This window comes from Mesoplodon bidens, assembly GCF_964165515.1.
Source record: "Mesoplodon bidens genome assembly, chromosome: 2".
NCBI lineage: Eukaryota > Metazoa > Chordata > Mammalia > Artiodactyla > Ziphiidae > Mesoplodon > Mesoplodon bidens.
In genome coordinates this window covers 128,911,628-128,930,677 of record NC_138177.1, presented here as the reverse complement: position 1 = coordinate 128,930,677, position 19,050 = coordinate 128,911,628, and the positions used below count along the sequence as shown (strand labels likewise).

General features: G+C 33.7%; 1 protein-coding gene across 1 annotated transcript in view; it reads right to left on the bottom strand.

Moving 5' to 3' along the window:
• Positions 1-2,735: 2,735 nt before the first annotated feature.
• Positions 2,736-19,050, bottom strand: part of DNAI4 (dynein axonemal intermediate chain 4) — a gene marked incomplete at its 5' end in the record, with an annotated part of 130,478 nt that continues 114,163 nt past the window's right edge. Inside the window, 4 exon segments of the mRNA XM_081223865.1 lie at positions 2,736-3,041; positions 11,265-11,421; positions 14,007-14,233; positions 14,878-14,976. Coding sequence (XP_081079991.1) covers positions 2,979-3,041; positions 11,265-11,421; positions 14,007-14,233; positions 14,878-14,976 — 546 coding nt within the window. The 3' untranslated portion in view covers positions 2,736-2,978.

Sequence of the window (19,050 nt, the reverse complement as noted above, 5' to 3'; positions counted from 1 at the left end):
TCTCTCTCTTTTCTTCATTTCCCCTTCCTCTCCAGCCCTGCAGAAACTTCACATTTCCCTTCATGTTCAAGATGCTTGGAGCAAATTTAGCCTGGCTGGGTGAGGTCCTGTAGGAGGGAGCTCAGAAGGGGCTCTTCTGAGAAGATGAGATATGAACTGAGATCTGAAGGGTGAGTGAAGAGCTAACACACTGAAGGGGAGTGAGGAGAGAGGAGGAGAGTACTCCCAGCAGAAGGGGTCCATATGGCAATGTCTAATAGCAGAGGGAAAAAGCTGAGAAAAACTAAGTTACTAGCATTATTATTTAGGGGTAAAACCTTAATTATAGAAGAATATGTACTCTTATGTTTTGGTGTATGAGACCTCAGCAAACCATATAGGCATGAACCATTGACAACACAATAGTGGATAATGTATAAGAACTGTTCAAAGCCTTGGGTTTGAGTTCAAGTCTGACCAGTTGCCAGCTCTATGGCCTTTGGCAAAATATATCACCTCTTTAAGCCTTAATTATATCATCTGGAAAATAGAGATTATGATAATAATACAACTGCTTGCCCTACCTGTCTCATAGGATCAATGTAAGGGTATAATGCGACAGTGGACTTGAAGATGTTTTGCAAACTGCAAAGAACTTTAACAGGTACACTGTTACTAGCGTGTTGATAACAATTATTCACAGTACAATTCAACATTTTTAGAGAGACTCCTATTGAGACAAAGCAGCAAATACTAAATGCTCTACTTCTCATTTATTATTGTATGTAACTACACAGAGGTGAACTAAATGAACACACTAAATATGATGTACAACTATATACTAGAGAATACAATCTTCCTTCCCTACAGAAGTTGGAAGAGCAGCTAACAATTTACTCTCAGACAACAGTTTAACTTCTCTCTGAGAGATGCCTGGCAGAGAATGACCAAATGCAAAAATGCATACCTAGCACAAAATAGGAGCCTAAAGTTAGCCCAGTCACCACTCCCTCCTTCAACCTTTAACCAGCCCATTGGTATTTTGTGTGTGTGAGTGTGTGTGTTTAAAGATAAAAAGAGATGGCTAACAACTGAGCAGAATTCTCATTCAATTCTTAACATTTTATGGTAAACTCTATATGTTATCAGGAAATGAAAATTAAAACAATAATGAGGTACCACTACACACCCATTAGAATGGCTGAAATGTGGGACACTGATAATACCAAAGCTGGCAAGGATGTAGAGCAACAGGAACGCTCATACATTGCTGGTGGGAATGAAAAATGGTATAGCCACTTTGGAGGATGGCTCAGGGTTTTGTTTTGTTTTTTTACAAGACTAAACATACTCTTACCATACGATCCAGCAATTGCACTCCTTGATATTTTCTCAAAGGAGTTGAAAACTTATTCCACATAAAAAACTGTACAAAGATGCTTATAGCAACTTTATTCATAATTGCCAAAATTTGGACTCAAATGAAATGTCCTTCAATAGGTGAATGACAAACTGTGGTACATCCAGACAATGGAATATTATTCAGCACTAAAAAGGAATGAGCTATAAAGCCATGAGCAGACATGGAAGAACCTTAAATTCATATTACTAAATGAAAGAAGCCAATCTGAAAAGGCTATATATTGTATGATTCCATACAATGGAATAGGTTCAGCTCAGGATCAGTTGCCCAGGATCCAAGAAGAATAAAATAGCTTTATTTTTCATTTAGGCCTGATGAGCAATGAGAATAGAACATGTGAAAATTTTTTAAGATCAAAAATATATAATAAAAACACACATTTTTTCAATTAAATTAAGTTTTAATTTGTTATACAAAGTACTATGGAAAGTCCAAATCTTTTTAAAAGACAAAGAGTTAATGACTTACACCAGCAGAAAATTTATAATCCTTATAACCTGACCTTAGCTTTCAGTCCACCTAAAAATTGCCTTGCTTTTGTTTAAAGGATGGCTCCAAAGAAATGGAGATTGATAATTCCCACAGCTGCTCTGATTCCATTCTCATTTTTAATATTATTTTTCAGACAGTTTAGTGAGTTTCAAGTGACTTATCCTCTCCTCTCCACTTAGAATGCTTTATAGAACAGGCTATACTGTCCTATGGTCTCAGTTAACAAACTGCAAGACTTTTTAAGACAAACAGCATGGAACAGACAGTTAGCAAGCTATATTTGGAGGAGTTGCTGCCTCCCACTCCTCCAATTTCCACAAGCTTGCTCTAGAACCCTTCACAAAATAACATCCTGATGCAAACTACAGATCAGGGACTTCTATTTTATCTCTAGGCCCACTTAAGTCTGGACTTAAAACCCAGAGCATATTCTGAAGGATGCAGAGGAGGATGCCCTGATGTGTCCCAGACTAATTCTCTCTGAATTGAGTGTATGATGCCTGCTGGCCAAACAATGCAATTCTGACATTTATTGTCATGTCTTTTGTTTGTCAAATAGTCTAACAATGTTCTATAGTTTCAGCTCTCAGATCTAAGAGTATAAAATTCTTATTTAAAATTGGGTATGAAAATCCAGTATTCTCACAATACACCTGCAAAATTCATAAACCCTGGAAAACACAGCTCAGAAAGCAGAAGATTTAAAAGTGTATGGAACTTTGTCTTAATAAAGATTCTGGTTTAAATAATTCTAATACTCTCCAAGCTTTGCTTCTAAAGGAATAACAATTTCTAACTTGTTTGGATATTTTATAAGTACATATATGCACTTGGACTATGACTAAGAAAAAGAATAGAAATAAATTTCAAAAAATTAAGAAAAACCCAGTAAAACTCTTACAATTAGCTTAAATCACAAACTAATCACATTTCTCTGAAGTAAAAGTTCATTAAGTTTATATTAAATTTAGATGGAAGTTAGACATCAAATATTGTGCTCTATAATCAAAATCCCAGCTCACTGCATACAAACCAGACTATTGGATATTAAACACTGTTCCTTTAAACAACAACAAAAAAGATACTATTGATGATGAATTATGCTTTGATTTGACTTGGGCCCAAGCAAAGTATCTATTATATTTCCCTGAAAAGAAAAAAAAAGTCACACAATTAAAATGCAATAAAACACAAATTAAGAAGTAAAGTAGTCTTTAAAATGTCATTTAAAACTTATAAGCTAGTGATACACACATAAAGGGCATCCAATAAGATTATAAAATGAAACAAACCAAGGTAAGTTTAAATAATAACATTTACTTCCTAGTATGAACCTGCTCTTTCCTATGAGAGATTCTCTTAATGAAGTTTGAAAAACAATTTTATAAGGATTCAGTAAAGGGACAATTTTGGCAGCTCCTGTTTAGCTTTAATGCTTAAATCTCAGTTTTCTCATCTGTAAAATAACTTTTAGCCTTGATGCTATCTTAAGCTCTTTGTTGATCTGTAGTGTTTGATTTAGAGAGAGTAAAATGTCTGAATTTCTATGTGGATTTTGTATTTCATTTAATAATAATGATCTTTGTACTAAAAGGGTAAATGAAACCAAAGATGGGAGGTGAGTTTTCAAGAAAGACATAGTGAAAAGATGGGAATTGGAAGCAGAAGACTAGAGTTTTCTCTATCACATATAGGTGATCTTGAGGAAATCACTGATATCTGGGAATCTTAGTTTCTTGAATGCATAATGGAAATATTAACATCCACTTCCAAAAACTGTTGTAAGAGGTGAATGAGCTAATGTAGGTGAAAGTGTTTTATAAACTCTAAAGAGTTATAAACACCTTAGATAATACATAAGTCAGTTCCTGTCTTTTAACCTATACTATACACTTTGGTACTTCCCCATCCTTTAAGCTCTGACACATCAAATCAGTTGCTAAGTTGCTTCTCAAACCTACCTAAATCTAGTTCAGTCTCTCACTTGGGCAAACGTAGTAGATCATTACTGTAGTTTGTTCACAGTTGTATTCTCAGTGCCTAAAACAGACCCTGTCATATAGTGTACACTCAGTAAATATTTATTGAATGAACAGTCTATTTTTTCTGTCTTCAGTGTCTCTCAACATTAATGTGTGTGTGTATATATATATATATATATATACACACACACGTGTGTGTGTGTGTTTATATTTTTGACAATTTCACTTAACTTTTTGTTTTCCCTTTAATTTGGGAAAAAATGTACACTCAAAAGTACAGAGGAAAAGATGGCAAACATTTGTATACTGAAACATAAGAGTAGATATAATATTTAGGAGTGATTCTCTACAGGCTGCCTCCAGAAAAGGAGTTGGTTTATGCCACTGAAATTAGCTTCTGCCAAGTGCTTAAGCCATAATTCTGTTCAATGCAAGACTTAGGCCCCCATCAACCAAACCCCATCACACCAGGAGAGGAGTTGGTGCTTCAACAAACAATAAATGTTAATGTGGTGGTAAATCCTGTCAACAGCTAGCTACATCACAAAGTTATAACTGCAAGGCTTGGACCCCAACCGCCTGTTCCTGTCAGGCATCAGGCTGATGTTACCCCTAACCATGAGCCCTGAGTCAGTAGGATAAGGCTAGAGCCAATGTTCTGCCATGTACTATCACAATAATACTCTGACCCATGATCACATTGGGAGGGTCCAGAGTTTCAGAAATTATGTCACTTAAAACCTCCTCCACAGCCCAAGGATCAAAGTCCATCTCCTGTTGTGCAAGGCCACAGAAAGTGATGGGCAATGAGAATACGAGTGGGTGTTGTGGTCCTAAAATTGCTATTGATCCCTTCTCCGTGGGTTTTCCTCAGTGAACCCTGCTCCAGTAAACTTTATGCATGGGCTGTCTGGTACTTTGCCTTTGTGAAACATATATTTACCCCAAATCAACAAACATCATCTTTGCCTTGAATATTTTCTAATAAAAGAAATAAAACTTTACTGATGAAATTCTCTTTGTACCCTTCCCCAATCCTATTCTTCCCTCATCTTTCACTTTCCAGAGGCAGCCTTTATCATAAATTTAATGTACATCTTTCCTATATAGTGAAATCATATGACTTCCAAAATTTTGATTAACTCTTGGTTAAAATTAATGAAGAAATTGTAGGTCATAATGTTACTTGGTAAGACATCTTGATGGGAAATAATGGTTTGACATTAATTACTTTGAGACTTTAAATTACTTTTATGATTATAATTCTTCTCTGAAAAGCTAAGGAGGAAGTGTATCAGTTAAGCTTGTGGTTAAAAACCTGATTGATAATTTTTTGTTTAATCTCTCAGAAATATAACCCTGAACCTTTAAAATATAATGGCCAAAAAGAATGAAAAACTTATTTGTATTAGGAAATTGTATTTATACTAATGTATGGAATATATTTGTTAAAAGAAAATTTTGCTCAGCAGCACTGAAATCATTAATACACACACACACACACACACACACGTTTGTCGAAAACATTCAGACTCCCTGAGCTTAGCCATCTGCTTACAGAGCATACTGCTCAAAATAAAAGATGTCTCTAACTGATTTAAATCAAAACAAAAATGAAACATTTTTCTTTCACATTCCAGTCTATATTCTTTTCTTTTACTAACTATAAATATAACCAGTAAAGGACATAATTTTGATTTTTGTGTTTAAATAATATTACATAAATCATAACATATTGTATTTACCTTCCTGCAATTTGTTTTTGTCACTCAACACTGTGTTTTTTAAGGTTTATTCAAAATTTATCATATTGACACATTGAAATATATATCATTTAAACTTCTGTATTGTAATCACTTATGTAATTATGCCATATTTTATTTATCCAGTCTCCCACTGATGATCATTTAGATTGTTTCCAATTTATCAATGTAGAAACAAGGCTGTTATGAACATTCTTTTCTCATTTACATGTCTTTTAGACCACTACCAACAAATTAAACAAAGCCCTGGGAGATATACAGAATCCAAACAGATGTCATTTAAACATATAGTCCTACCAGATAGGAAAACTGTAGTAATTTAGAATTAATGACACAGTCAATAAATGAACTGAAATGAATCAAGTAATGCAGCAACACATTCAGGGTTGCAGACTTCCATGAGAAGATGGAATATGCTGGTAATATATAAGTAGACGTGAGGAGACACGGGTTTTGGGACTATTCCATATGGAGGGCATTGACAAATCAACTGTAAAATAGGGCTCAGCCTGGCAGCCAAGGTAGTCTGCAAAATGCCCTTAAACATCTACTGTCAATATGCATCGCAGCCAGTTGAGAAAATAATCTCCAAAGCTACTTGGAATGTTTCACTTGTTTCTTTATTGGGAAAACATATTTTTAGCCTGAGAAGAATAAAAGTTGTGTATAGAAATAATGTAGCAAATCAAACAGGTAATTTTAATATTTTTGTATTAAGGAATTTGTACATACTTGGAATTTTAAATATTCATTACATATAAAAGAATTTGTCATATTTGATTGTCTAACAAATAAATTTGTGATTCTAATTTTAATGTGTGATTAGATAATTGATTTTGACTTGTAATCATAGATGTAAATATTATAAATTTGTAAAGAGCATTGAAACATTTAGGAAAGTTTAAGATTCAGCATATTCAATATTTTAAATATATTAAATTAATAAAAATTCCTTAAGTACCTGAGATTTGTTTGCCCTAAGACAATTGAAGTACTTAAAAATCCAATATATTAAATCTATAAATGTAATTTAAAGAATTTAAAGAAATTTAATTGTTACAAAAACTCCCTTAAAAGTGGTATTAAAGTTTCCTAGACTTAAAATAATAAAATATATAATCTAAATGTAAGAGCTTAAGGTGAACTAAAGTTTTTTTAAAATTTTGTAACATATTTGAATGTGAATGTTTGAAATGAACCTAGACTGAGTAATCTTCTCTATGTCTAAAAGAAACATTTAAAAAAACTCACATTGCTACCTTATACATGTCTCCTGGTACACTTGTGCAAGAGAATCTTGACATATTCCCATGACCCTTGTGTAAGAATTCCTAGTTCCCTACAACTCTGCTAATACTTGATATTGGCTAATATTTTAATTTTTGTAAATCTGATCAATATGAACTGGTATCTTGTATAATTTTAATTGCACATCCCCTCATTATTAGTGAGAATGATTATTGCTTCACAAGTTTATTTGATAATCTAGTTTCCTCTACTCTGAGTTAATATTTTATACGTTGCCTATTTAAAAAATTGAGTTGTTCTTATTTTGTAGGAGTTCTTTATACATTTTGGATATAAAATGTCTTTTATATATCTTGGAATTCCTTCTTCCAATCTGTTTCTTTTAACTTGGCATAAGGAATCCTGAACAGAAAATGTTAATTTTGACATAATAATCATACAAAGAATAATTGAGATTTATTGAGAGCTTACTATGTGCCAGCAACAGTTCTAACCACTTTGCACATATTCACTCAATCTTTCTAACAACCTTTGATTCTGGTACCAATATTATACCCATTTTACAAATAAAGAAAAAGGAGGGCTTCCCTGGTGGCGCAGTGGTTGAGAGTCCGCCTGCCGATGCAGGGGACACGGGTTCGTGCCCCAGTCCGGGAAGATCCCACATGCCACGGAGCGGCTGGGCCCGTGAGCCATGGCTGCTGGGCCTGCGCGTCCGGAGTCTGTGCTCCACAACGGGAGAGGCCACAAAAAAAAAAAAAGAAAAGAAAAGAAAAAAGAAGAAAAAGGAAAAAATTGAAAAAATTAGGGGATTTGGGGTGGTCATTTAAAAAAAAATCTATCCTTGACCTTAAATGTATTATCCTACATTTTCTTCTAGGAGTTCGTTTACTTTTCACAGTCTTCAATCAATTAGGAGTTCACCATTGTACAAAATGTGAGATGGGGATCTAATGTTTCCCCCCATGTCACTTCTAGAATTGTAAACATTAAATGGCTTTCCATAATCTATAGAATAAAGTTCAAATTCCTCATGATGGCAGTCATACATTTTCTGGTCCCAGATGGCACAACTGGCCCTTTTCTTGCTTTTATCTCAAGCAATCTCTTTACCAGTCAAAAAAATCTACTCACCATTTCCACATGAAAAGTGCCATGAACCTTTTCAATTTCATATCTTTGCTTAAACCTTTCACTCAGTCTGGAATAACAATTCTACTCTCTTGTCTACAAGAGAAAATCCTAATCCTCCAAAACACAGTTGAAATTTAATCTCCTGTGCGAAAGCCTTCTCCATAGCATTCTTATTTTTTCCTTTTCTTCTTCCTATTCTCCTTTCAAAAGTCAACTGTTGTCCTGCTCTGTGCTCCTATAGGAGTTTATTTTGTTCTTTATGACTTGATTATGTTTCTTAAGCATATGTTGCTTCTTTCTTAGAAACTATATTCATTTTGTTTATAGGTTTGTTCATTCACACATCTATTCAACATTTGCTGAATGCCTATTATGTGCTAGCACTATGCTAGACACTTGAACATACAATTTTCAAGCAGCTCAAACCAGTAAGAAAGACATGTATACAAAATATTATAATTTATATTGATAAATTGTTGTAGTACTTGATAGGTCCTGCAGAAAAATATATGTAATAAAAAGAATCAACATGCTAATGCTTATAGATTCCCTTCTACCAGTACACCAACACATACTAAGAAAAATTTTGAAACAATTCAAGTCTCCCTCCCCACTGCCCCAAGTTCAGAGTTTGTGGACAAGTTCTTAGAGCTCTTTTGGGATAGAACTGAAAGAATTACAGAGACAAAAAGAGATGGGTTTAGGCCTTGAAGCTATATTTAGGGTTTGAGAGATATGGACAGAAGAAGAAAAAGGAGTACTATGAACTATATATTTGGATCCATTTTAATGTTTCTTTGAGAGACTTAAATAAAGAATGGAATTCTCTTTTAATTTCTTTTGGTTGTTGAGCTGTGTATCTTAAACAAGTTCCACTGTGACCACAAACATCCCCATCCTCTTAAAATATCTTGCATTCAATGAATGTGTGAGAAATTGAAAATATTAAAATGTTTTATATGGAAAAAATAAGCCATTAGGGTTGCACATCTCAGAGCAGACTAAAATTGTTATGTAAGGAGACCAATGTATTTTTTAAATTACTTTGTGTAGTGTAATGATTTGTAAAATGGATAAGTAAAAGACTAAAATTCATTCATGATTGTACCCCTAAAAAATAATGCTTCTAATATGTTGAATTTTTCTCTAGTTTTTCAATGCATATTTATTCAAAAACATCTATTGACTAACTACTACAAGCCAGGCACTGTACTAGGCCACAGGGATATAGCCCAGAGCAAAAGAGAATTCACTGTTTATGTGGCACTTATAATCCAGCTGTGGAAGACTAGCAATTAACAAAATAAATCAATAAAGAATATGGTATATACCAAGTAAGTGTTACTACGAAAAATAAGTTATGGAAGAGTATTGAATAGGGAGTGTGGGCAAGAGTGGAGGTTGCAATTTTAAATAAGGTGGCCAGTGAAGACTTCACTAAGAAAGTGACATTTGAGCAAAGACTTGCAGTGGGTAGAGGAACAAACTGTGTGGATTTTAGGGAGAGGGAATAACAAGTACAAAGTCCCAAGCAAGCTAGTATGTATGTAGGTAGGCATTCTCTGTTTGTTTGCTTGCTTGTTTGTTTGTTTAACATTTATAGTCCATATGGTTGGAGTAGAACTGCACCTCCGACATGTGCCCCAAATCTAATCAGCACATCTGACATTCCTGGTCATATTTCCCTCTGGTTGGATATTTAGATAGTTTCCTTTTTCTTTTTCTCTTTTTTTCTTTCCTTTTGTTTCTTTTTCTTTTTTCCTCATCCTATCACAAAGTATGCTATAACTAATTTCTTTGATTGCCTTTATGAATATTTCTGTAGTACAGAGTCCCTAAAGTGAACAATTCTGGTTCAGATTGCCAAATTGCTTCCAAAGAAGTTATACCAATTTCTATGTCAACCATCAGTATGGGAGAGGACTTATCTTATCAAATGTTTGCCAGGAATAAGTAGTCCAATTTAAAAAAACTTTGTTAATTTGATATATGAGAATGGTATCACATTTTAATTTAACAATTTTTTATTAGTGAGGTTAAATTTTAAAATATATTTACTAGCCATTTTTTGTGAATGAACTGTTCCTGACCATCACTCACGCTTCTATTGGAGTCTTAATGCTTTTTCTCATTGATTTGTACATATTTTTAATATTTTTAATATTTTTAACATGTTGATATATTCATGATAATAATTGCCAGATTACTCCTTAAAATAGAAATTTAAACATAAACAGAAAAAATTGAAAAGCCGTCTTGAAAATAATGGGCATCTATATGGTATATATACAATGGAATATTACTCAGCCATAAAAAATAAAATTTTGCCATTTGCAGCAACATGGATGGACCTGGAGGGCGTTATGCTTAGTGAAGTAAGTCAGAGAAAAATAAACACTATATGTTTTCACACATATGTGGAATCTAAAAAATAAAACAAATGAATGAATGTAACAAAACAGAAAAATGACTCATAGATACAGAGAACAAATTAGTGGTTACCAGTGGGGAGAGGGGAGGGGAAAGGAGCAGACAAGAGAAGGGGATTAAGGAGGTACAAATTACCAGGTATAAAATAAATAAGATACAAGTATGTAATGTACAACACAGGATATATACCCAATATTTTATAATAACTTTAAGTATACTCTATAAAAATATCAAATCACTATGTTGTACACCTGAAACTAATATAACATTGTAAATCAGCTATACTTCAATTAAAAAAATTTTTAAACAATAAATAAGTAAATATATAATTACATAAATAATTCTTAAAATAATGGGCATCTAGTAATACGGATTTGCTTGTCAAAGTTTTACAACAAAGTTTTGATATTTGAAAATCAGAGTAAGGGAAGAGGATAATGCTAAACCAACAGAAACAAATGCCAATTTCAGGAACACTGGATAATATCTAAAAATATTTCTTGTAATAGTCTTTGAATATTTGCAGTAAGCAGTCCCAACCATATACTAGGGACAATTTTAAGTTCTTTCATATAATATTTATAATTATTCTGCCCAACAACATTATTTAACTTTACAGATAGAGAATGTGAGACTCAAAGAAAATAAGCCTAGTAGGAGCCACGCCTACTAGGTAGCAACTCTTGGGATTTACATTCTTTCCATTGAACCACATTTAACATACGTTTAAGAAATGTTAATCTCTTCCATGACACAAAATTACAACTTGAATAAAATCATAGAATGACATAAATTTTGACTTTTGAGTCTTACCCGGTTAGAGTCCAAAGCAGTGGGCATATTTCTTAATTCATACACAGCAACTTGTCCATCACTGTCTCCCACCAGAAGGCAATCTGTTTGCTTAGTGAAGAGAACAGTTGTGAACTTAATTCCAGGTTTAGCAACATTCACAATCAGAGGGTCCAAACTGTAACAAAATATTTTATTTGTAAATTTAGTTGTTGTTACTCTGTTCTTTTTATATACAGACGAAGAAAAATCTGAGATATTTGTGATTTCATGTAACAAAAACCAAAAGCTTCTTTATGTGTTTCCAAAAGCAAAATAACTGCTTCTCACTCTTTATTCAATCAAAACTTTCATTTTATCAATAAACTAATTTCAACCAAATAAATTAAAGCAGTTCACAATTAAGATGTGAACTCATAATTTAAACTCCCATGATGAGTAATTTTATGCATTAACTTGGCCAAACACCAGTCTACACGTTGCTGTGAAGGTATCTTTTTTTTTTTTTTTAGATATGATTAACTTAAATCAGTAGAATTTGAATAAAGCAGATTACCCTCCGTAAAGTGAGTTGTCCTCATCCAATCTATTGAAAGCCTTAAAAGAAAAGACTGAGGTCCCTGAAGTAGAATAAAATTCTGCCTCCAGACTGCCTTTGTACTCAAGACTGCAACATGGACTCCTCTGATGGAAATTCCAGGTTGCCAGCCTGTCATGCCAGCTTGGGACTTGCCAGGTCCCACGATCATGTGAGCCAATATTTTTAAATCTCTCTCTCTCTCTTTATTTGTTTAGTTTCTCTGAAGATCCCTAATACAACTCCTTAAATAATAAATGTCTCTTAACAGAAGGATGTTTTGATCCAAATGAACCCCTGGAACATAAGTGAATCTCGGGCTTCCCTGGTGGCGCAGTGGTTTAGAATCCGCCTGCCTATGCAGGGGACGTGGGCTTGAGCCCTGGTCCGGGAAGATCCCACATCCCTGTGGAGCAACTAAGCCTGTGCACCACAACTACTGAGCCTGTGCTCTAGAGCCCATGAGCCACAACTACCGAGCCTGCATGCCACAACTACTGAAGCCCGTGTGCCTAGAGCCCGTGTTCCACAAGAAGAAAAGCCATGGCAATAAGAAGCCCATACATCACAATGAAGAGTAGCCCCCGCTCACGGCAACTAAAGAAAGCCCACAGGCAACAACGAAGACCCAACGCAGCTAAAACTAAAATAAAATAAATCAATTTATTAAAAAAAATTAAAAATTAAATTAAAAAATAAATGAATCTGAACAAGATTGAAAACCTTGTTCAAAGGTTCTCTGAACAAGAACCTTTGCTACTCTTGGTTATCCAAAGCAATTCATTGACACCCTTATAAAATAACAGCAGCAGTCACTTGCATACTTCTGAAGAAATGTTGCCCTGGGAACTACAATTTTACTAGAAAAAATAAAATCAGAGGTAGGATCATTTAAGTAGCCACTTTCTACCTTAGTCATCTCATACACAAAAATAAATTGCTTTGTGTTGTAATCCTTGATTTTTGGGTCAAACTGTTTTATAGAACAAGCCATGATGAAATTTTCCAGTTACTAAATTACTAATCTCTAGGAAAAAATTTGCAATTAATAATAAACCCATTGAATTTTATTTCATTTATTTTAAACAAGAATGTATTTCCATGCTTCATCTGATAATAACTTGCCTAAAGACCTCCAATATTTTCCAATATTGAAATATTGATTGAATAAGTATTACAGAACCATTAAATACTTTATTCCAGCATTGTATAAACTTTCATATTAAAAAGGATAGATGGCCTAGATGGCACTCTCATAACTTTGGTGTAACACTTAAAATAAAAAATTTTAATTAAATGCATGCCCCTTCAAATATGTTTTAAAGCAAGGTAAGAGAGTAAGTAAATATTATAAAAAATACGTATTTTGCTCCTTTTCTTTATCTTATTATAGCAAGCCTTTAGTTAATTAGACACAATTAGAACAGTGCCTCTCTGCATTTTTCCATAAACGAGACAATAACAGAGAATTCAAGCTAGTTATGATATCCTATATCAGCCTGTAAAAGTTTATGGAGATGGAGTAAGGTAACCTATTTTCATTCAAATATTTTTCATTCAAATATTTTTAAAATGATGTATGGTATAAGTAATTAACATTAATATATTATTCTATTTTAGAATATGGTAATTTCAAGAATTATCTGGGTGTTTTAAATGTGCTCTGAAATGTTGGCATGTTATTTCAGTGTTTCCATTTAAATTGTTCTTGTAATATTTTTGCACAAAAAGGACTAAGAAAGACTATTTTGGTTGAAGAAAATTAAAAACTAATTTGGTTGTATTTTAATGTCTTCTGTGGAAACACTGGGGATGAATTTTGTTGGTATAGTTATTAATTCAGGATATTTGAAACAGTATTGAACAGCTGACAAGAATTAAGCAAACATGGATATTGAAAAGTTAAAATACCTTCTTTCCACGTGAATGTTTTGCAAACTTTTTCCCCATGTCATAATTTTACACTACATTCCTTGTTTTTCTTAAATAAAATAATACTTTGCAGGTTCAAAAATATATTTATTATCCTGGCATATCTCTTTATTCACAAAGGACTCTCACAGTGTAAACTATTACTTGTTTTAAAGTAACTACAGTTCTCTCTAACCAATGTCAATACTATCAGGTATCATTTAGATTGAACTGCTTCTATTAGAAATAACTCCAAGAAAAATATTAACACTTACGTGCTGATGTGAAGGTCCCAAATCTCCACTCTGCTCTCGTTTGCAGCTGCAAATATATAGGATGATTTTGGAGACCAGGCAACATCATAAACAACATAAGTAGTTGGATAAAAACTCAAAAATGGCTTAAGATTCCCATGTTGCCATATAATAATGCCCCAATCTGCAGAACAGCTTAAGAATACATCATGACAAAATGGATTCCATGCTATTTTATACACTGGACCCTGAAATTAGAAAAATAAATTAAAATACATAGGTAAGTAGGATTTAACCTCTTATACTTTAAATTTGACCAACAAATTAAAAATGCTCAGATTTCTAAAAGCTTATACACCATGTAATTATTGTGTGGGTATTATTTTAGCTGAGAGTAAGGCCATAAATTGAATCTCTTCCCTAAATTATGCCATTCAGAAACATAAAAATATAGTTGCTACAATACTCACTAAATATTAATACATATTATACTACTTTTAAAAATATAAGGAATGTTAAGGAAAATAAACAGAAATAAGGGAGAAAATGAAGAAAACATAGTTGGAACAATCATAAAAAATGTAGAGAATAGGTATATGCCAGAGAGAATTTTACTCTGGGATCAGCATGTCAACATAAGCAAAGTCATTTAGAAACAAATAAAAATTGTGGCTTCCGCAACTGGCAAGAAGAAATCAAGGATACCTAGAAGCCAAATTAAATGACCCCCATATTATTGGTGTTTTCTGTATAAGAAAGCACTTAATTCAAGCTGGTATTTTTAACTCTGAAGTTGTACATTATTGCATTAAAAATGCTGTGCCTAATGATACTATTTTTTTCAGAAATATTACAAGATAAAATTTTCCATACCTACTATAATTAAACTAACCTTGTGTCCTCTGTAGGTATCTAGATATTGCTCATTATATGAACAAGAACATTTGTGAATATAACCTTCTTCAGTGCCAGCCAAATAGATATTTGTGTCCTATAACACAAAAAAATCAAAATGCATTTGCTTGTGATATATTAGTAAATGTGTTAAATAGAAGATTAGATGATTCAAGATCTCTTAGAGACAATTCAAGAACCAAACTAGAGGGCTTCCCTGGTGGCGCAGTGGTTGAGAGTCCGCCTGCTGATGCGGGGGATGCGGGTTCATGCCCCGGTCTGGGAGGATCCCACGTGCCACAGAGCGGCTGGGCCTGTGCGCCATGGCCGTTGAGCCTGCGAGTCCGGAGCCTGTGCTCCGCAATGGGAGAGGCCACAGCAGTGAGAGGCCCACATACCGCAAAAAAAAAAAAAAAAAAAAGAACCAAACTAGAAATACTATCTAGAAGACAGTTGATTGTTGTCTTTTTCTTTCTATCATGATTTTACAATAATTAAATTACCTTGAAGGACTACTGTGCAAGGAAAATATAGATGTTTTTCTTTGCTGTAATAAAGGGTAGAACTTTGTATCCTGTCTAGAAATTACATGAACAAACACTGGCTTAAAATGAGGAAGAAACATTCTAACATTTAGAGCTACCTGATAATGGAACTAACAATCCAGGGAAATAGTAAGTGTTCTTTCATTAGAAGAGAAGACAAATGACTTAACAATAACTATTTATGTACATAATGCTGAAGAAATTATTCTTGCTGGGAATGAGAGATTGAACTAGATGGAGTCGCAGACATCTTTTAACTGTAAATGTATGTACCAAATAGGGATTTAAAATGTATTTTCTACAATGAAGTCATAATCAAAAAGTCTGAAAGTCAGTGCTCTAAATCCTGACTATGTAGAGTCAGCCTCACCTGGGAGCATTGTGCAGTTGCAGAATTTCAGGCCCTGTCCCAGACCTACTGAATCAGAATCACATTTTAACAAGATTCCCAAGTAATTTGTAAGTACATTTAAATATGAGACCCACTGCTTAGCATACACCAGAACTTAAGAATACAATTACTAGGTTATGGGGTATATCTAGTATAAATTACACAATAAAGTATAATGTTTTTCCCAAAGTAGTATTACCGGTTTACATTCAGCAATATATAAAATTTCCCTTTGACACACATTCTCTTCAATAGTTGGTTACATCAGAAATCTTAAATTTTGCCATTCTATTAGGTGTAAAATTATACCTAATGGTTTTAAGTTCCATTTATATGGATATTAACAAGGTTGAGCATATTTTTATGAATAAAGAAAAAAGAATGAAAAGAACTGAAAACAGTCTCAGAGACCTCTGGGACAACATTAAACGCACCAGCATTCGAATTATAGGGGTCCCAGAAGAAGAAGAGAAAAAGAAAGGGACTGAAAAAATATTTGAAGAGATTATACTTGAAAACTTCCCTAATACGGGAAAGGAAATAGTTAATCAAGTCCAGGAATCAAAGAGAGTCCCATACAGGATAAATCCAAGGAGAAACAAGCCAAGACACATATTAGTCAAACTATCAAAAATTAAATACAAAGAAAAAATATTAAAAGCAGCAAGGGAAAAACAGCAAATAACATACAAGGGAATCCCCATAAGGTTAAGAGCTGATCTTTCAGCAGAAACTCTGCAAGCCAGAAGGGAGTGGCAGGACATATTTAAAGTGATGAAGAGGAAAAACCTACAACCAAGATTACTCTAGCCAGCAAGGATCTCACTCAGATTTGAAGGAGAAATTAAAAGCTTTACAGACAAGCAAAAGCTAAGAGAATTAAGTACTACCAAATGAGCTTCACAACAAATGCTAAAGGAACTTCTCTAGGCAGGAAACACAAGGAAAAAACTTACAGTAACAAACCCAAAACAATTAAGAAAATGGTAATAGGAACATACAGATTGATAACTACCTTACATGTAAATGGATTAAATGCTCCAACCAAAAAATATAGGCTGGCTGAATGGATACAAAAACAAGAACCATATATATGTTGTCTAAAAGAGACCCACTTGAGACCTAGGGCCACATACAGACTGAAAGTGAGGGGATAGAAAAAGATATTCCATGCAAATGGAAATCAAAAGACAGCTGGAGTAGCAATTCTCATATCAGACAAAATAGACTTCAAAATAGAGACTATTACAAGAGACAAAGAAGGACACTACGTAATGATCAAGGGATCGATCCAAGAAGAAGATGTAACAATTGTAAATATCTATGCACCCAACATAGGAGCACCTCAACACATAAGGCAGATTCTAACAGCCATAAAAGGGGAAATCGACAGTGACACAATCATAGTAGGGGACATTAACACCCCACTTTCACCAATGGACAGATCATCTAAAATGAAAATAAATAAGGAAACACAAGTTTTATATGATACATTAACCAAGATGGACTTAATTGATATTTATAGGACATTCCATCCAAGAAAACAGAATACACTTTCTTCTCAAGTGGTAATTCTCCAGGATAGATCATATCTTGGGACACAAATCAAACGTTGGAAAATTTAAGAAAATTGAGATTGTATCAAGCATCTTTTCCAACTGCAGCGCTATGAGACTGGATATCAATTACAGGAAAAATTCTGTAAAAAATACAAAAATATGGAGGCTAAACAATACACTACAAAATAACCAAGAGATCACTTAAAAAATTTAAGAGGAAATCAAAAATTACCTATAAACAAATGACAATGAAAACACGATGACCCAAAACCTATGGGATGCAGCAAAAGCAGTTCTAAGAGGGAAGTTTATAGCTGTACAATCTTATCTCAAGAAACAAGAAACAACTCAAATAAACAACCTAAACTTACACCTAAAGCAATTAGAGAAAGAAAAACAAAAAAAACCCAAAGTTAGCAGAAGGAAAGGAATCATAAAGATCAGATCAGAAATAAATGAAAAAGAAATGAAGGAAACAATAGCACAGATCAATGAAACTAAATGCTGGTTCCTTGAGAAGATAAACAAGACTGATAAACCATTAGCCAGACACATCAAGAAAAAAAGGAAGACCCAAATAAATAGAATTAGAAATTTAAAAGGAGAAGTAACAACTGACACTGCAGAAATACAAAGGATCATGAGAGATTGCTACAAGCAACTATATGCCAATAAAATGGACAACCTGGAAGAAATGGACAAATTCTTAGAAAAGCACAAGCTTCTGAGACTGAACCAGGAAGAAATATAAAATGTAAACAGATCAATCACAAGCACTGAAATTGGGACTTTGATTAAAAACCTTCCAACAAACAGAAGCCCAGGACCGGATGGCTTCACGGGAGAATTCTATCAAACATTTAGAGAAGAGCTAACACCTATTCTTCTCAAACTCTTCCAAAATATAGCAGAGGGAGGAAAACACTCAAACTCATTGTACAAGGCCAATATCACACTGATACCAAAACCAGACAAAGATGTCACAAAGAAAGAAAGCTACAGGCCAATATCACTGATGCAAAAATCCTCAATAAAATACTAGCAAACAGAATCCAAGAGCACATTAAAAGGATCATACACCATGATCAAGTGGGGTTTATCCCAGGAATGCAAGGGTTCTTCAGTATATGCAAATCAATCAACATGATACACCATGTTAACAAATTGAAGCAGAAAAACTATATGATCATCTCAATAGATGCAGAAAAAGCTTTTGACAAAATTCAGTACCCATTTATGATAAAAACCCTCCAGAAAGTAGGCATAGAGGGAACTTACCTCAACATAATAAAGGCCATAAATGACAAACCCACAGCTAACATCATCCTCAATGGTGAAAAACTGAAACGATTTCCACTAGGATCAGGAACAAGACAAGGTTGCCCACTGTCACCACTATCATTCAACATAGGTTTGGAAGTTTTAGCCACAGCAATCAGAGAAAGAAAAGAAATAAAAGGAATCCAAATTGGAAAAGAAGAAGTAAAGCAGTCACTGTTTGCAGATGACATGATACTATACATACAGAATCCTAAACATGCTACCAGAAAACTACTAGAGCTAATCAATGAATTTGGTTAAGTAGCAGGATACAAAATTAATGCACAGAAATCTCTTGCATTCCTATACACTAATGATGAAAAATCTGAAAGTGAAATTAGGAAAACACTTCCACT